General features: G+C 41.3%; 1 protein-coding gene across 2 annotated transcripts in view; it reads right to left on the reverse strand.

The window, feature by feature from the left end:
• Positions 1-19,347, reverse strand: part of FGF13 (fibroblast growth factor 13) — a 494,276-nt gene that overhangs the window by 184,107 nt on the left and 290,822 nt on the right. Inside the window, exon 2 of one of the 2 annotated variants that reach the window (XM_061178047.1) lies at positions 12,514-12,681. The exons of the other annotated variant lie outside the window; for it this stretch is intronic. Within the exon in view, the coding sequence (XP_061034030.1) occupies positions 12,514-12,643 (130 nt within the window). The 5' untranslated portion in view covers positions 12,644-12,681. The remainder of the gene's footprint in view (positions 1-12,513; positions 12,682-19,347) is intronic. 2 annotated transcript variants of the gene reach the window in all.

Genomic DNA, 19,347 nt, shown 5'->3' on the forward strand with positions numbered 1-19,347 from the left:
AACCAGGATGTGGGGAAATCCACAAGGGAAGTCTCCCAATGGATGCACTGGGTACGTGCACTCTGCTGAGAGGTGAGAGAGATTTCTGTAGTCTTTCTCTAAACAGCAACTCTTACCAGCAGTGGACAAGATACTGCTGAGCTCTTCAACATGGATGGACCTGGAGAAAATCATACTAAGTGAAGTAAGCCAGACAGAGAAAGACAAATACCGCTGGTTATCACTTATATGTGGAATCTAAAATATGACACAAATGAACTTATCTACGAAACATAAACAGACTCACAGACATAACAAACACACTTATGGCTACCAAAGGGGAAGGGGGGGGAGGGATAAATTAGGAGTCTGGGATTAACAGATACACATAACTATATATAAAACACATAAACAACAGGGACCTACTGTATAGCACAGGGAACTGTATTCAACGTCCTGACATAAACCATAATGAAAAACAATCTGAAAAAAATATATAACTGGGACTTCCCTGGTGGCACAGTGGTTTGGAATCCGCCTGCCAATGCAGGGGACATGGGTTCGAGCCCTGGTCCGGGAAGATCCCACATGCCATGGAGCAACTAAGCCCGTGCGCCACAACTGCTGAGCCTGCGCTCTAGAGCCCGCGAGCCACAACTACTGAGCCTGCGCTCTAGAGCCCGCGAGCCACAACTACTGAGCCTGCGCTCTAGAGCCCGCGAGCCACAACTACTGAGCCTGCGTGCCACAACTACTGAAGACTGTGTGCCTGAAGACTGTGCGCCTACAGCCCGTGCTCCACAACAAGAGAAGCCACCGCAATGAGAAGCCCGCGCACCGCAATGAAGAGTAGCCCCCGCTCGCCGCAACTAGAGAAAGCCCATGCGCAGCAACGAACACCCAACGCAGCCAAAAATAAAAATTAATTAATTAATTAAAAATATATATATATAACTGAATCACTTTGCTGTACACCTGAAACTAACAAATATTATAAATCGACTATACATCAATTTGGAAAAAAAACAAAAGCAAAGCAAAACAAGAAAAATATGGTGCTCAGCTTTTTCTCAGGTCTTACACCTGAAAGAGGGAGTCAGGGGTCAGGGTATAGGACGAGCTAAGGCAACACAGTGCAGTAGAGGATCAGGCTTGGGAGATAAAAAGACTAGGCTACGAACCCCAATTAAGACACGTATTAGCTATATGACTCTGAAGAAGTTATTTCCCATCACTATACACCAGTATCCCCATCATGTCCTGCAAGATTGATGACACCTACCTCATGGGTTGGGAAGAATAGCAATAATAAATCTGAAGTGCCTGGCACAGAAAAGATGCTTTAAAAAATTGATAGCTAAGCACCTAACCAAAGCACAGTATGGAATTTCCTACACAGAACAGACCACACAAATTCCCGAGACCTCCTTCTTCATGCTTCTGGAGGGAAGTGGACCACTTCCTGCAATCTCATTCCTTGTGAAAGTCACATAGAACAATCTCTTGAGAGCGACCCAACCCAGTTGGGTAAGACTTTCTCTTCATGTGCCTTTAAGTCAGTTCTCACTATGTAATGAAGGTTTTGTCATTCAGGGATTTAGGTCAGCAGGTATTTTGTGAGCCAAGGTTTTAAGGTAGAAGGTCAACTGGCCTGAGGTGATTAAGAACTGGCCCGCAGCTGAATACTGCACACTAGCACGGTGAGTCAATCCCAATTCTGACACTGCAGATTGTACAGCATTTCAACAGAGCCATATTTGATGAGAATTTGCCCTGTAGACATGTTGAAGTTCAACCTCGCTGTTTCTCTTTTCCCTGAAGAACAAGCCACCTTTTTAATCCATCGTTTTTCTGACAGCAGGCCCGTGGTCCCTCCATGTCTGCGTACCTTGGTGTACCCAGAAATGTGTCTCAAACAATAAGATGATACTGGAGTAACTGGAGAACAGAATGAGAGCTTTTTCTAGGGCCAGTCTCGTTATGAGACATGTTCTCTTGTAGTGGAGAGACTGCAGTCTTTGGAGTGAGACAAGCTGCATTGGAGTATTGGCTCTACCATGTCCCAGTCAGGTGACCTTGGACAAGTTATTTCACTTCTCTGAGTCTCCATTTCCTCTTGCATAAAATGGAGAGAAAAAAAAAATCACCTACTTACTTCTAAGGATTTTTGTAAGACTTAAGATAATATTAGGTAGAGCGCTTGGCACATAGTAAATTCTGGATAATTGTCCGTTATTGTTTTCATTATTATTTACCACAGACTAGAGAGTAAGGTTACAACAAGTAATGAGAGAGAACTCATGGCTAATATCTAAACCTCTAGGTAAAAACTAATCCAACAGAAAAGGGGAAATGCTGAGAGCAGGTCTTAATAACATTCCTATTCATGGTGGTAATTTTAATGAGCTGAGAAGAAAATTTAACCAACAGAATCAGCTTTTTAATAATGAGAAATGATCTTTCCTCATTTCCGCTATTATAGGTGAAGAGCATCCTCTGGCTTAAAGAAAGACGAGGCAAGTGACCAGTTATGTTATTTATCTAGGGAACGTTCTATTGCACTCAAATGGAATTTAGCTTTTCATAATCATTCTACGCTTTCTTTGTGTGTCCTTGACAAGGTCATCACCTCCTTGAGGGTGAGGGTCATTTCACTTCCTTCTTGTGAGTGCTGCACTCCACCTAACTCTAGGCCTGAAGAATTAGCAGGTACTTCCTGAGTCCCTTCTGCTTGTGACAACGTATTATCACAGCAAAGCTGACAGTGGCGTGCAGACAGCATTTTTCCCTTTAAAACTAAGATGTTTCAGCAATAAAATTGCTTTTAGACAACAAATGCACGTACAGGGCAAGAGGGGCAAAACTGAGCATATGGAGAAGCCATGGAGGGGAAAAGGAGGCCAGAAAAACCACGTTCAAATCAAGTCCTGTCATTCGTTGGGGAAGTGACTTAACCTTCCCGTATCTTAGTTTACTCATCTGTGAAAGGTTGGTAGCAGCCCCTACCTTACGGGGTTTTTGTGATCTTGCCTCTAAGGGGCTTTGCACAGCGCTCTCACTGCATGTAGAAGTGGCCCAGTGGAACCGTGCTCCCTTTTCCTTCCTCCTTGGAGATCCGGTATTCCAGACAATGTACACTGGTTGCTTGCAAAGCTGGACATGCTTGAAGGTTGACCTGGAGCTGTTCTGAAAATATATATCTTAAAATAGCTGGGGCTTCTGAGTAGAAATAGGCTAGCACATGGGTGGAAGTGAACATGTGATTTTGATGTGTCGGAGTGAGTGTGGATAATGGCTGTGAAGCAAGACAAGGGTAAGTGTTTGATAAAATGCAGGATGTAATATCTCTTGTTCCACATTTTCCCACAGGCATTATTCAAGCGGCATATTCTCAAGCACGCTGAGAAATGCTGTAGCGTATAACAAATAAATACCTGAATCAATGTAATTTAGAATGCTAGGAATGATTTATAAACATAGATAACACTGACAGTCTCCCAATCATGGCAAAGTCAGTTTTCACATACAAGCTGCTGTAATAACATTACGCTGCGGGAGCTGGTGATGTCTAGATGATAAGAGGGCAATGCCCCAGTGACGACAGCCTCGGGGACAGATACGCAGATCAGGAGAACCTGGCGTCAACTTCTGCAATCTCACCCTAGAGCAGCAGCAATCAAGTCAAGAAGCACGCAGAGAAGTCCTTTTCTGGCACGTTGATACGCTCTACTCCTTCTCCTCCTTCTCCATCTTCTTTAAGTATGATCACACTTGGTCCCAAGAATCATAGAGAGCAGAGCAAGGTCTCAACCACTGCTTGCAAGAAAGGAGGCTGATCACAAGGTGGCAGATCGCCATGCTCCTACGGAGAAGCCAGATTATATTTCTAAAAGCACAGAGAGGCAAAGAGGCAAGGGAACTTCAAAAAGGTGAGAGAGAGAGAGAGAGAGAATATGTGTATGTGTGTGTGTGTGTGTGTGTGTGTGTGTGTGTGTTGGGAAGGATGGATACCTTACATGGACACAAGTTCTAAAGGTCATATAAGTGCTGCCTGTCCAGCAGTGACCTCTAATCACAGGGCACCTCCTGAAGAGGCTCATGCAACCAGCATGATAAGAATTGTAAATGGACAGCTGACATCATACAACGAACCTTATGCCAAGGTAATTTTGTTCTAAGGCAGCGATTCCAACCCTGTTAGTACATTAGAATCACCTGGGGAGCTTTTTTAAAAAAACTACCCACGTCAAGACTCAGCCACAAGAGATTTTGCAGGGTTTTCATTTGGACAAGTTATTGGTTATTGCTTGATTTTGGTCTGATGTTGGGCTCGGGCATCACTATTATTTTAAAGGTCCTCAGATAATTCAAGTGTGGAGCCGAGGTTGAGAATCACTGAAGTAATCTAAGCAAGTTTGCTGAATGTTGGGTCCAAAGACTTTAGTGCTGATATGTGAACTTGTAACTAAGCACATTTTTTATTTAGTTCAGCTGACACTATTTTTCACAGCAAGACAGCAATACTTTCTTTTTTTTAGTTGAAGTATAATTGATTGACAATGTTGTGTTAGTTTCTGGTGTACAGGAAAGTGAGATACACACACACACACACATATTCCATTTCATATTCTTTTCCATTATGCTTTATTACAGGATATTTTTTAAAATTTATTTTATTTATTTATTTATTTTTGGCTGCATTGGGTCTTCATTGCTGTGCGAGAGCTTTCTCTGGTTGCGGAGAGCAGGGGCTACTCTTCGTTGCGGTGCACGGGCTTCCCATTGCGGTGGCTTCTCTTGTTGTGGAGCATGGGCTCTAGAGCACAGGCTCAGTAGTTGTGGCACACGGGCTCAGTAGTTGTGGCTCACGGGCTCTAGAGCACAGGCTCAGTAGTTGTGGCACACGGGCTTAGTTGTTCCGCGGCATGTGGGATCTTCCCGGACCAGGGCTCGAACCCGTGTCCCCTGCATTGGCAGGCGGATTCTTAACCACTGCACCACCAGGGAAACCCTATTACGGGATATTGAATAGAGTTCCCTGTGCTATGCAGTAGGTCCCTGTTGTTTATCTATTTTATATATAGTGGTGTATATCTGCTAATTCCAAACTCCTAATTTATTCCTCACTCACCCCTTTTTTCCTTTCGTAACCATAAATTTGTTTTCTATGTCTGTGAGTCTGTTTCTATTTTGTAAATAAGTTCATTTCTAGCATATTTTAGATTCCACATATAAGTGATATCATATGTTATTTGTCTTTCTCTTTCTGACTTACTTCACTTAGTATGATAATCTCTAGGTCCATCCATGCTGCTACAAATGGCATTATTTCATTCTTTTTTATGGCTGAGCAGTATTCCATTTATATACGTACCACATCTTCTCCATCCATTCATCTGTCGATGGACATTTAGGTTGCTTCCATGTCTTGCCTATTGTAAATAGTGCTGCTATGAACATTGGTATGCGTGTGTCTTTTGAAATTAGAGTTTTTGTCTTTTCCGGATGTAATCCCAGGAATGGGATTGCTGAATCATATGGTAGCTCTATTTTTAGTTTTTTAAGGAACCTCCATACTGTTTTCCATAGTGACTTCACCAATTTACATTCCCGCCAACACTGTAGGAGGGTTCCCTTTTCCACACCCTCTCCAGCATTTATTATTCATAGACTTTTTAATGATGGCCATTCTGACTGGTCTGAGGTGGTACCTCATTGTAGTTTTGATTTGCATTTCTCTGATAATCAGCAATGTTGAGTGTCTTTTCATGTACCTGTTGGCCATCTGTATGTCTTCTTTGGAGAAATGTCTATTTAGGTCTTCTGCCCATTTTTTGACTGGGTTGTTTGTTTTTGTTATTGAGTTGTATGAGCTGTTTGTATATTTTGGAAATTAAGCCCTTGTAGGTCACATCATTTGTAAATATTTTGTCCCAGTCTGCAGGTTGTCTTTTTGTTTTGTTTATGGTTTCCTTTGCTGTGCAAAAGCTTGTAAGTTTGATTAGGTCCCACTTGTTTATTTTTGCCTTTATTCCTATTGCCTTGGGAGACTGACCTAAGAAAACATTGCTATGATTTATGTCAGAGAATGTTTTTCCTATGTTCTCTTCTAGGAATTTTTTATGGTGTCATGTCTTATATTTAAGTCTTTAAGCCATTTTGAGTTTATTTTTGTTTAGGGTGTGAGGGAGTGTTCTAACCTCATTGATTTACATGCAGAAAGACAGCAATACTTTCTTGATGAAAGAAACAGTGCATTGATTTACATTCTGGCACAAGCTCCTCATCTCATCATGGACTGGTAACGACCAATCTCAGACCCAGCCCTGAACCACAGACCACATTTGGAGTAGGACTTCCCTAAAGATAGCAGGCGGGGGTCAGAGAACAAGGGAACGGCATTCATCTTCAAGTGTGTTGCTTGTCAGAGTCCAGCTTTGATGGGAACGCACTGCTCAGTGGGGCCAGCATGGCATTTCCCAAAGCGTATTTGTGGGATGTTACTACGTATTACAAATAAAAAGGTTCTGATAGCTGGAGTATGTGTTTACCACTGAATTGCCCAAAGAGAGACACATTCCTAACCTGTAAGACTCCTTAAAACCTTTAATATTCTCTAAGAATGGTGTGGAATTCAGGAAACATGTATGTGATCTCTCTTTTCACAAAGACATATGATCAGCGTTTCATGAAACATAATTTGGAAAATAGTGATCCAATAATTATTGAAGAACATGTGCAAGTGAGTAGAGTTAATTCTGCATTCTCTTCAACCAGGCAAACAAGTTATCATTTAAAACAAAGGAGTGAAAATTGCAGCTGAAGCAGCAGCACATCTGGTGCATCTCCTTCACAGAGGCAGACCTCCAGCCCTTAGGGTTGGGCTTGACTGGGGAAACAGCTCAAAGTAATCCAGGCTATGCCTTTTCCGATGTGGACCACAGTCTACCTGGGTCATACCGTGCTGGGTCAGAAAGGCAGATTTTCTTAAGTGGTTTATTAACTGGCTGTGAAAAGGAAGAAACCAGTAGGTGCTGCTGAGACATCAGAGCCCCAGAAGCACGTTGGCAATGCAACCCCTGATGTAACAGCTTTGAAGGGGGCAGTGCTATATGGATGGATAACTTCCAGATTTTTTTCAAGGATCAGCACTTAGATTTTGACTTTGTTTTAAAATCAGAATCACCACCATCGTTCATCCAGTAAGACCTTTCCGGGAACTTTCCCAGGGCAGTGTTCATTTAAACATAAATACTTGAAATGGAGGCAGATAACCGAGGAAAACCTCAGTCAAGAGAGTTGTAAAGGAGAGACTACTTCTCAGGAAACATCACCACTGCCAGGACGGGAACACCAAGGCTCAAGGGAGAAGGGAGGCCTGTTGCTTTAAAAAGTGAATCATCAAAGAATAAAAGGTTGTTAGTTCCTACCAGAAAAGCCAGCCTGGAGACTGAGTTGAGATGAGTGTATCTAATAAGAGAATGATAAATGCGCATCCTGGCCTGAAATTGAATTATTGGCCGTTATGTATACTTCCTTGATCAAATTATGAGTTTTCCAGAGAGTAGAAACTATCCCCCAAATACAACTTAATGTTGTATTTGCTGCCATGAGGTAGGGAAATAGGAGAGAAGAGAGACTGTGTTTCAGTGCCATTACTAGTTCTCTAACGTTGTTAGGAGATAACAAGTTGTCTTCTAAGAAGTAGCTGACAAGCAACCAGGAGAAATACATTTGATCACTTTATGGGGATAGGACAGTGTTTATTCATTGCTAATCACCAAGGCCTTCAGATTTCTGGCTTTTTAATTCGATTTCAATATGGACCAATATTTTAATCCTTCCTGTGACTCTGCAGTTAAGCTGCCATTGGCTTCCATGAGCAAAGAAACCTCTCTGCTGTTGTTTTGTCATCCTTCATGTCATAAATCAAAGGCAGGGTGACCCTAAGTCATAGTTATTTTGAAATTAAAAGATTCAGAATAAGGTCTTTTATCTCTACAGAGCCACCCAAACATATGGCCCCACGTTCTTCTAATCAAATAGGAATATCCCCTCAATTCTCATCTTCCGGGGGAAAGATATGGAAGCAGTTATACCCTTCCTGCAAGTCAAGACATTTTCAGATATCAAGCATCAGAGATGGCTTCGTTTTATTGAACTATTAATTCAAATAGTATTACACCCATTTTTCTCAAAAGGCAAATTAGTAGGAAAATGAGGAAGACACAAAACAGGAGACAACAGAGTTAAAGAAAAGGTGAGGATGAAAATAAAAACATTTCCCTCGGCATGTTCCTAAATACTCTTCTACCGTCTTTCTCTCCTACCATTTAGGCAAGACTGATATTCATGGTGACATATTCTCTTTCTGGGATAAAGAAACCAAGGCATTATCAGAGTAACAGACATTGTGCTTGTTACAAATATGCGCCCTTAACATTTGGCACATAATTTTGCTCTCTTTTGGTTGGTGAAAGCTGCCATACTTCATCACCAGGCTGGAGCACAGATTCTCTTCTCCTCCAACCAAAGTCACTATGGTTGGATGCCTCTCTGAATAAAAAGGTTATGGATGTCCTGAGGGGGGAGATGGAAAATATATATGACATTTTTTAAAAATCACATGAAAACAGGGCTGTAGGAAGGAGGCCAGATGCTTGATTAAAAGATGGTGACAAATCCCTGAGCTTTGTAATACTTTCCTATATTGCATGAACTCCTTCAAATTTACTATTGTGATCAGGATTTTCTATCCTACAAGCAAATGCTGGGAATCCATGATTTCTTTTTCTCTGTAGATTTTCAACATTATCTACTTGTAAGCATGTATATCTTGGTGTGATTCTTCTGAACAACCTTCAAACATCAGTAAAAGCCCAATGACTGGCATTTCGGAAGCAACAAACTATACTGATAATAGATTGGCTTTCAGAAGTTACTCTAAATCAGTGATTTCATTTTGGCCCACATGACAATGAAAGGAAAAAAATGAACAAAAGAATAAAGCTTTGATGATTATACTTTCTCTTGCCAAAAGCCTCCTGGAACAGGAAGAAAAAGATTTTGGTAACGATCTCCACTCTCCATGTGGCTTTCTTATAACACAGAGCGTTGCTGGTACTGGGCCAAATTAGACTCTCAGATATTTGTATGTGCTTCTTCACCCGAATTCCAGTACTCACATAAGATTCCATCATAAGTGGTTTTTATGGAAATAATCACATCACCGAAAATCACAAGTATCTGGAACAAACTAAAGAACTTACTTTGGAATTGGCTGCTCAGAAATAGAAAGCTGTTTTTGGAAAAGTGTAATCTGTCCTTAGTATATCCTGAAAAGCCAGGGAGGTATATCAGGCCTTCCATGTACTATTTTACATGAATTCTGAGGGCCCTGGACACAATACAAAAATGTCTTTTAAAAGATAGATGATTGTGAACAATCGTAAATAAGTTATCTGTACCAAATCTCAGATCATCATAAATTATGGAAGTAACCTGGCCCTTATAAAAACATCACCAACCAAAAGTAACACCAAGACTTTATAATAATGCAAAAACAGTTGGTAGATTTTATCAATTCAGTAAGGAAGAAGAAAATTAATTCCAGCTGTATCATAATACACATAAACCTCTTTGACCTAATTTAATCATTTGTAAGACTTATCCAACTCTACCTTACATTTCACCCCCAAATTTCAATGAGTGTTTCATTTTTCACTTGAGCGCCGTACACACACAGTCTCATTAGAAGAGGTCATGCTGGCAGCTTGGCATTGCACGGATCAAACCATGGATGGCTTAGCTGCCCTGTCCATTGCCTTCACCTGCAGTGGAACTGGTGGGCAGCCACAGTCAAGGTCAATTAATGTCTCATGCTTTGGCAGAAAGACCACGAGAGGAACTCTCTCTTCAAAATGCTTCATGTGAGAATAAAATGTTTCAAGGTATGGACATAGTTTACAATTGAGAGTCTATCCATTTGTAGTAAAGCGATCTCTTATTTCTACTAATCATAATAAAATGTTACAACAACTGAAAGAGAGAACTGAAGACTGTACCTTACAGAATTTAAAAACCAGTCTTGCAAAAATCTTCCAGGTCGCCAGAACGGCCACTGAACCCTTTTCAACCCACAGTTACTTCACCTCCTGGCAATGATGAGTTTCTGGCCTTCTGAAATCTACATGAAGTAAGCATGTTAATTTCTTAGCATAGTTTCCTTATTTATCCCAGGTCTCTTCCACAGCATGCTTTCTTTCGCCCCCATCTAAGGTCTTCAGGATCCTGTTAATTTGTACAGAGATCAAGTGTATTCATTTTAAGGTCTGGGTTCACCATTAGCTTCTGGCTCCTTGTTTAAAGGGGGTACAGTAAAATTGTAAATAGTGTCAAAATATCATCCCAGAAAACCTCTAATGCATCTAATACTATTTATAAATAATTCATACAAATCAAGAGGGAAGTATTGGCTTCACTATTCCAGGAGAGCAAGACTACGGGAAATCTTCAGTCTGAAAGAAGACAATGCCCATCATCAAAGTATACAAAAGTGAAAGGCTAGAAGCCACATTTAACACAAGGACAGCCAGCTTAAAAAGTATCCAAACCTTGTACAAGAGAGCTTCACTGCAACCCATTCTCTAAAGAATTTTTCATATCTGAAAACATTCATAACATTATTCATGATACACTCCAGATATTCTGAAAACTAATAGATCCTGTCAAAACTATATGTAATAAGAAAATACCCATTAAAATTAGTTATTCAACTGTTGTTTTTTTTTTTAATCTGAGAATTGTTAAAACAATTTGAAGTAAGTTTCTAACCAATTGCTTGACTGAATTTAACCAACTTTTGTTTTTCAGGACGATGTGCAAGTACAAAAACAGTATAGTATCTGTAATACAGATACACACATCCATAAGAATATAATTACATAATAAATAGTATATTTCTATCATACAGACACTGTTTTTGTGCTTGCAAATATATATATAGAGAGAGATATATAGATATATATCACATACAGATATCATTTTATAGAAAAGAAAGAAAATATTGCAATGCATTATATAAAGTCATTGTCACTGGCTGAATTTTCTTGTTTCAGTGAAGTATAAAATCAAGTTAGTATCTTCTCTATGAAACCACCAAAAAGTTGTCTTACTGTAAAGGGCCACCATTTACATCTCCAGATGAGTAAGTTGACATCAGAACTCATATGCAAAGCGGATAGCTTGCATACGGGAGTATGAGTGGAAAGCAAATGCAAATGCTCTATTCTATTGCTGAAATAGAATTAAGCATAGAAAAGTGTACACTTCTCATTTGCTGCCAAAGAACATTTAAAGCTCTGTTTGGAAGGGAGGAAAAAGGGGAGACTTTGAGATGTAAAAATTTGCTTCCAAAACTATAGACTAGACTCAATTTGGAGTAATTTCCTCAAACACCCAACTTTGAACGGAACCACGCAGCAGAAGGACAGCTGTACTGAAGATCCCATAATGTTGCAAAAAGGGCAACTTGAAATCGGAACAAAGGCACTTCTAGAAATTGTACCAGACCCATTTATGCGAACGTGTACACCGAATGCCAAAGGACTAGTGAATTTTGTCACCTCCAACATCATTCACTGGTAAATCGCATGGATAGTATTTGATCTTGGGTGGGGGGGAGGGGCGCGGGAGAACATGAGCTGTTTTACGGTAAGTATACTTCTCAAATGTCATTTTGGAAATCAAAACGTACACAGATGGCAAAAAGTTGACCACATTTGGTAATGTGAAAAACGTCCCTGTTTGATATATGCAAAACAGTTGGAAAAATGAATGAATAATCTTTCTAGAGACGAGGCACTTCACAGATAGATTTGTAGCACGGATTGCGATGAATACCTTATTGACCTCAGTTTAAGTAACAGCAAGTAGAGTTTTCCAAACCTGTACTTGAGCTGCAAAGAAAAACAAACTACTCATCGTTTCCTTGAGGCATGCATTTCACTATGGCAAAGCGCACCGGGCGTGCATGACAGGGGAAGTCTGGGCCTGCTTCAGCCAACTGAGCAGATCATGAGCATTCTTCGAACACAAGGCAGAAAGAAGGCTTTATGGAGTGGAGAAGAGTGAGAAAATTTGGAACAATCTTCTCATTATTTCATTTTGGAAGGGCCATTCCTCAGCCGACTGCTGCTTCAGGAAGGCGATGTGATGGGACCAGACCCGGCCAGATGTTGGCTACGGGAGCAAGCAACTTTAGCAGCCAAAACGGGGCAGTGTCATGACACCAGCTGAACATGTGTCAGCTGCGAGAAGCAGGAAGATGCTGCGCGCCGGGCCAGACCTGACTGTATTATACAGTGTCGCATCTGAGACTGCATAACACACTCACTGGCGAGCCACGGGGCCTCGGAACGATGTCAGGGGCCGAACAACACACAGCACAGCAGAGGGCAATGCACAGTCAGAAAGAAAGAGAAAGAAAGAAGAATGAGAGGAAACAAGCAAGACACACGTCCGTCGTGCACAAACCTTCGGGCTCTGTGTGTTCTTTGTGATGGACTTGCTTCAGCGGGCAGCAGAAGATTTCGTGACACTTAGCACGAAAGGGGGACTCTTTTTTCTTTAATTCCGCAGATTGGATGGAATCTTGCCGTAACATAATGTATTCCTGTGTGCCAGGGGGGGCGTCATCCAGAACTGTGGTCACCACATAACAAAATGAACTCAAGTTAGAGCTTCAGGAAAGCAGCGAACGTCTTACATCAACCCTACTCCCAGGGAAGACTACAGAAACAACATTCCCAAGAAAAGTTTCAAAGAAAAGCATTGCATAGCTTGGGGGTTTTCTTTTTAAGGGCTTAGTTTTATAATACGAAAGCCCTGGGAATAGTTTACTCAGCTATACACACCTCGATTGCTTGTATAATGAAAATTTAACAGTGTTAAACTGTCCCGGAGGAGCAATAAAACATATTAATACCAATAACCATATTGTATCTAAATAAACACCATGGAGAACTCACATGTTTCAGCTTGAAATCTAATATAAATATTTACAGGTGAAAAGGGCTAATGTCCACCAACTTCTCAGTGTATTACTTTAGGTTTTCTTTCTCAGTCTGCTCCTGGTGAGGGCCCGGCTTCCATGCACTATGTACTGAGTCTTACAAAAGAATTCATTTTTTCCCCAAAGAGAACTGGGGCTGTCACAAACATTCTTCACATATTCGAAACCCCCTAATGAAGAGAACAAATTCCAGTCGAGAGCCTAATAATCAACATTGGCTCAAAGACCTACCTTGAATTGTGGAACAGCAGGGCCTGGTTCACTAATTCTGGCCTCAGATATACACCAAGCCCCTCTCAGCTTGCTAGGCCCTTTGTGCATTTTCCTAAGCAAGACTGTGAATTTCTAGTGTTTTCTCCCTGCAAAAACAAGGTGTCTGCTTTTACAGGGTCTGCTGCAACATTCTTTAGCCTGATAACTACCCACCAAAGTGGGTGCAAATTTGATCTGCATCTGCAGAAACAGGGAACTGACCCCAGCATGGATTTTTTTCTCTTTCATGCCCTCCCCAATGAGGCCATCCCATTTTACCAGGAGTGAGTCAGTGCCCCTAAAGCTATGATTAACGACGAGCTGACTCATTCTACTCCCCCAAATGCATACGCTTAACATGCATTGACAAAGACTGACACCAGCGGCACACTTCCTATGGGGAGAATAATGCTGCGGTGTTTGTAAAATACCAACAGCTTATGGCTGAAATTAGATGGGATCGCAAGCTTCCATGTTTGGCAAAACATTCCCAGCTCACTGGCTGGGATCATAACAGACATTAAGAACTTTCTTTCATGTTGGAGTAAAAATGGTATAAAAACCAACATAACTTTGAAATTCGTATTATGAGTTTAGAACAAGTTCTTGATAGATTGCTTGTATGTGGAATTGTTGTCTTCCTTTATAAGTCATTAAATTATGCAAGAAGGTGATGAATATTTTAGTTACTTCTCTTTCTATTTTCCTCTAGCGCCCAGCAGCACTAATCAAAAATACTATATAGACAAACCACCACTGCTTTTCCTGGCAGAGTTCCCTTCATCTACTAGGCATGTGACTATAACTTCTTAGAATCTGGTCGTTGAATGCACATCTTCGGTAGCAACAGCTGCTATTCAAACCATTTGTAACCATTACCTGCCATGAGCAGTTAGTTATGATAATATAGACACTTATCAAATTCCAGCATCATAGGTAAAGATCAATTTTGATTTTACCATACAAAATATTTTAGGAAGACCTCCCAAACTTGGAACTCAAAAAAAAAAAAACCCCACCCATGATTATACAGAAGCTGAGAAATCCCATTTTCATGCACTGTATATAAGAAACAAATTTTAAGATTAAAGGACAATTGGAGGATTAAAAAGAAAAGAACAACTTTTGGATAATATGTAGAGAACTTGCTATTCAGAAGTACATGATAAACACCAGTAAATTGTCTTCCATTCTCATTTTTCAATACCAAAAATGACGTCACAAATGGGCATTTCTGGAGATTAACGACAGGCTGAAGGTAATAGCCTTTGGCTGACTCTCCAGCCATCAGCTTTTCCCCGCTGGTCATTAATTCCCAGAAAATGCCTTGCACTGCCATCATTATTGTTCAATTAGATACAACTGGTTATCTGTAACATACAACAAAATTCTAGTGAAAGCAACCCAGTGACTGATACAAGAACCAGCCCCCAAATTCATCATGATGGGAAAGCATGAAAGTCACAAAAGTGCAAGATAATTGCTTTCCACAAAATTCTCTCTCTCCTGTTCTTTCTTCAAACTCAATTTAGCAAGTGCAAAAGGTGCCAAGATGCGAGCATTTAACGTGCCATCTGAGTAATGACCACAGGCACAGAACATTTCCTTGGAAATCGTGAACATCTGGGAGTTAATGGCTTAGCTTTCGGTCCAGGCCGTCTCTACTCAATGCCCCAAACATCAGTCAATTCAGGCAAAACAGAAAGAAAAAAAAGAATATTCAATCTATCAGTACACCTGGGTGTCATGTTGACACGAGAGCTAAAAATATTTTGGACTTCTTAACCAGAAGTGGCATCATACACGCAACACCTCACACAGGTGTATAGAATCTCTGAACGTAAATTTATTTTGGATGAAAGATTAAAATTATTATATTAAATTCATTTATTCCTAGGGCTCCTTCAAGTAGGACAGTGGATGCATGTGCAATTGACAGCAGCAGGAATGACAGGGGACTTCCCACAAGACCCCAGCATCAAGGCAGGTGGGTACCTTAATGCTACTTCCTTACAAAAAGGATGAGGAGGAGACAATGCTTCCAAGGGGCACCAGCTCTAGAAAAGAGAGAGACTTGTAAAGAAGTCAGCTCATGAAAACAGGAAGAAAGAATGGGATTTACCTTTCCCTGGCTTAGTACTATGATTTCTGCTATTTTCCCCCTTCTAGTATATTTCTTCTTGCACACCACTTCTAGCCTCTGAAAACCACTCTCGCCTTTGTTCATTGGAACCATTTGTCCACATTTACTCAATGACTCCTGCTGTTCTTCTAAATAATATTTATCTAATCTTGAAGGTGCACGAAAGTCTCCAGTGATTAGGTAGACGATAGATTTACACCAAACCTCTTCCAGTTTCAGAGGTTCAACTTGACTCTTCAAGACAGATAAGATGGTAAGAGTGGCTTATCCCTCATGGTTGATTTCTGGACCGTGGGGCCCATGCTTTGAGAAAGTCCGCGAGCCCCATGACAACAGCAGCCAAGGAGTAGGCCTCTGCTGGGAAATGGCACCCACTCAGCCAGTGCCCTTGGCCTTGATCACCTACTCAGAATTCCAAAGTCCCACAAGAGTGGTTGAGATTTGGAGGAGACAAGTGCACACATGCAAATTCACACACCCCCAGACACGCAGACACTGACAGGTGGCATACGCAGACATGAGGGTGGCAAAAATAAGTGACTTTACTGGTAGCATGACAGTTAAGAGCACAATTTATGAAAGACCTAGTTCCCATTATAAAAGGTGTTTACTGACTAACCATTAGGTGGGCAAGCCTGCATCCAGGACTGGTTTCCCAGCATCAGTACTGGATTGGCATTAAACCACCCCCACTCTCCCCCAGGCTTCTCAGCAATCACCTAGATCAAGGTCACGGTCAGGGGTGGGGGGGCATTCATGGTAAGGGAAGAGAGTTTACGTCTAAACCTGATGACCTGGTCTGAGGTACTCATGTTCACAGAAATAGTGTTCCCGTTTCAAACTGGATATAAAGAAAGCATCAATCTGTAGCAAAACAATCTTTGATAAAATTAAAGATAATTCCAAGTAATATACTTCTTAAATGTATTTTTTTAGTTAAAGAAGTTAACAATCATTTATCCTTTCTATGTTTAGAAAATCCACTTCCGGAACTTCCCTGGTGGCGCAGTGGTTAAGAATCCGCCTGCCAGTGCAGGGGACACAGGTTGGATCCCTGGTTCGGGAAGATCCCACATGCCGTGGAGCAACTAAGCCCGTGTGCCACAACTACTGAAGCCCACGTGCCCTAGAGCCTGCGCCGCAACTACTGAGTCCGCATGCTGCAACTACTGAAGCCCATGCGCCTAGAGCCCGTGCTCCGCAACAAAAGAAGGCACCGCAATAAGAAGCCCACGCACCTCAACAAAGAGTAGCCCCTGCTCGCCGCAACTACAGAAAGCCCACGCGCAGCCAAAAAAAAAATTATCCACTTCCTGTTTTACTCTATAACTTTTATCAATAAATATAACATAGGTTACATAAAATACCTACCCCAATATTTAGTAGTATCACGAACACTACAATCTTCCACAACATTCCAAACACAATTCCTTTAGCGATAACTTAATGCAACCCCTTTGTCTTAAAACATAAGGTAAATAAAGCTCAAGAAGGGGAAGTGACTTGACAAGCCACACAGCTATTGGAAAAGCCCAGCCTAGAAGCCAGGATTCCAGTGTGTTTACCAGAAAGTCTAAAGTAAGACTGCTTTGTACAAACATTGATATATTTAACAGGGATGGGGATCACCGGTATTTCTTAGCTTCAAAGATTATCTCTGTCTCCAACGAAGTTTTCTGTCTTTATTCAGACAGAAAAGCAACCAGAAACAACCTAGGAAACTAGTTAGACAATGCCACAAAGGCACCTGGTCCCTCACCAGGCCACTGTGATTCGCAAGTTGTGCTGGCTTCAAGCTGGAAGCAGTTAACAAGCCCTCAATTATTTGATGATGCTGTTTTTTTCTTTTTCTTTTTTTCTTTTTTCTTTTATTTTATTTTTATAAATTTATTAATTAATTAATTTATATTTGGCTGAGTTGGGTCTTTGTTGCTGGGCGCGGGCTTTCTCTAGTTGCGGCGAGCGGGGGCTACTCTTTGTTATGGTGCGCGGACTTCTCATTGCGGTGGCTTCTCTCGTTGCAGAGCACAGGCTCTAGGTGCGCGGGCTTCAGTAGCTGTGGCGCGTGTGCTCAGTAGTTGTGGTTCGTGGGCTCTAGAGCGCAGGCTCAGTAGTTGCGGTGCGCAGGCTCAGTAATTGTGGCGCATGGGCTTAGTTGCTCCACAGCATGTGGGATCTTCCCAGACCAGGGCTCGAACCTGTGTCCCCTGCATTGGCAGGCGGATTCTTAAGCACTGCGCCACCAGGGAAGCCCTGTTTTTTTCTCTTTTTAAATGAACTCTTCAGAAAGATGACTCAACATAATTAATGACGTGATTTTAAATCAAAGCAAATCTGAGATCACCAGGGCAACAGAAATGAACACAGCCATGGGACTACCAAAGTTATTAGACATATATTAGTGACTTCAACAAGCAAATACTTGAAAACATCTATGAAACAGAAAATACAGCAAAATATACAGATTATCAAATGTCCTCACATAATGAGAAAGAGAGAAGAAAACAGAGTAATTAGAGCGATTACTTTTCCCTGTCACTGAGCACCTGTCAAGCTGAAAGGTACATCAACCACAGGATTGGTTGGTACATCTTAACCACAGGAGTTAAGACCTCCGTTTTGCCTCCCAACTTACACTCTATCTACTTATGTGTATCTATTGTTCAAGCTTTACTGCCACACTGGATACTATCAAGATGGCAGGTTTAAGTGTAAATGAGTAACTTAAATAAATAATTCACTGAACTGAATTGATCAATACTAATGATCATTTGATTTGGCTAAGATAGAAATAACTGTAAAATATTTCTAGAAATTTCAGTTACCTTCGCCTTTGCGATCTTCCCCATCTCCATGCAACCCCCAAGCACTATCCAGCCTTCCTCCAATTCTGTTTGTTCAGGCTGTTTTGCTCTTTTCATGGTAGAATACAATGCAAACTCCCTACCACGGTGGCCACCCACCTCCTCAATTCCATCACATGACTATCTTCTTCCACACACTAGCTTTACATTAGTATCTAGAATATGCTAGGCTTTTTCCTGCCTAAAGACCTTGTACTTGCTGTTCACTCTGATGCCCCCTTTATGTCCTTCAGGCTCTACTCAAATGCCACCTCTTCTGAGATGTCTTTTCAGCCATGTTAGGTAGGTTTGCACTCGTCACAATCTGTAATTATTTTATGTATGTAGGTAGGTAGGTATGTGTCGCTCATCTGACTCTTCCCACAAGAATACAAGCTCTCTGAGGCAGAAACATTCTTTGTCTCATTTGCCATTCTATATGTGGGGTCCATCATAAAACACACTCAAAGAATGCTTATGAATCAAATGAAGGATGCCCTCCTTCTTCACCCAGCCTTCCCACAAAGCTCACTCTAACTCTTCATGTCCATATGACATTTTAAGAAATTTATCCTGTCATGTCTTGAGACAGCTTTCTGGTCATAATCCTAGGTTTTTACTGAAAAGTTAGACTGATAATTATTTTCATATATATGGTCTTTCCTCCACAACTTGAATGTAAGCTCCCAGAAGACCAGAACAATGTCTCTTTTGGTATCATCCTTGCTTTCCTAGTGACCTACAATGCTTTGCACATGGTAATTTTGCATGCATAAAATTAGTCCCTTCTAGGGAGAGTCCTGCCTCCCTTGAAGGCGTGTGCTAAGAAGAAGGGGTCATAAATGGAAAGAGTCCAGCACATTGCCCTGTACCTGGCAGGCACACAGTAGTGGCTGCAATGGAGGAAACGCTGCCCATGACAGAGATGGAGCTGGTGAGCACTGTACCAAGATCCCCACCCTGAGTCACAGCTGACTTCCCGGGTGACCTTTGAATGCCACGTCAGATCTCTGAGCCTCAGTTTTCTCATTTCAAAAATAAGTGATGTGGACTAGGCC

The sequence above is a fragment of the Eubalaena glacialis genome, chromosome X (assembly GCF_028564815.1).
Source record: "Eubalaena glacialis isolate mEubGla1 chromosome X, mEubGla1.1.hap2.+ XY, whole genome shotgun sequence".
Lineage (NCBI taxonomy): Eukaryota > Metazoa > Chordata > Mammalia > Artiodactyla > Balaenidae > Eubalaena > Eubalaena glacialis.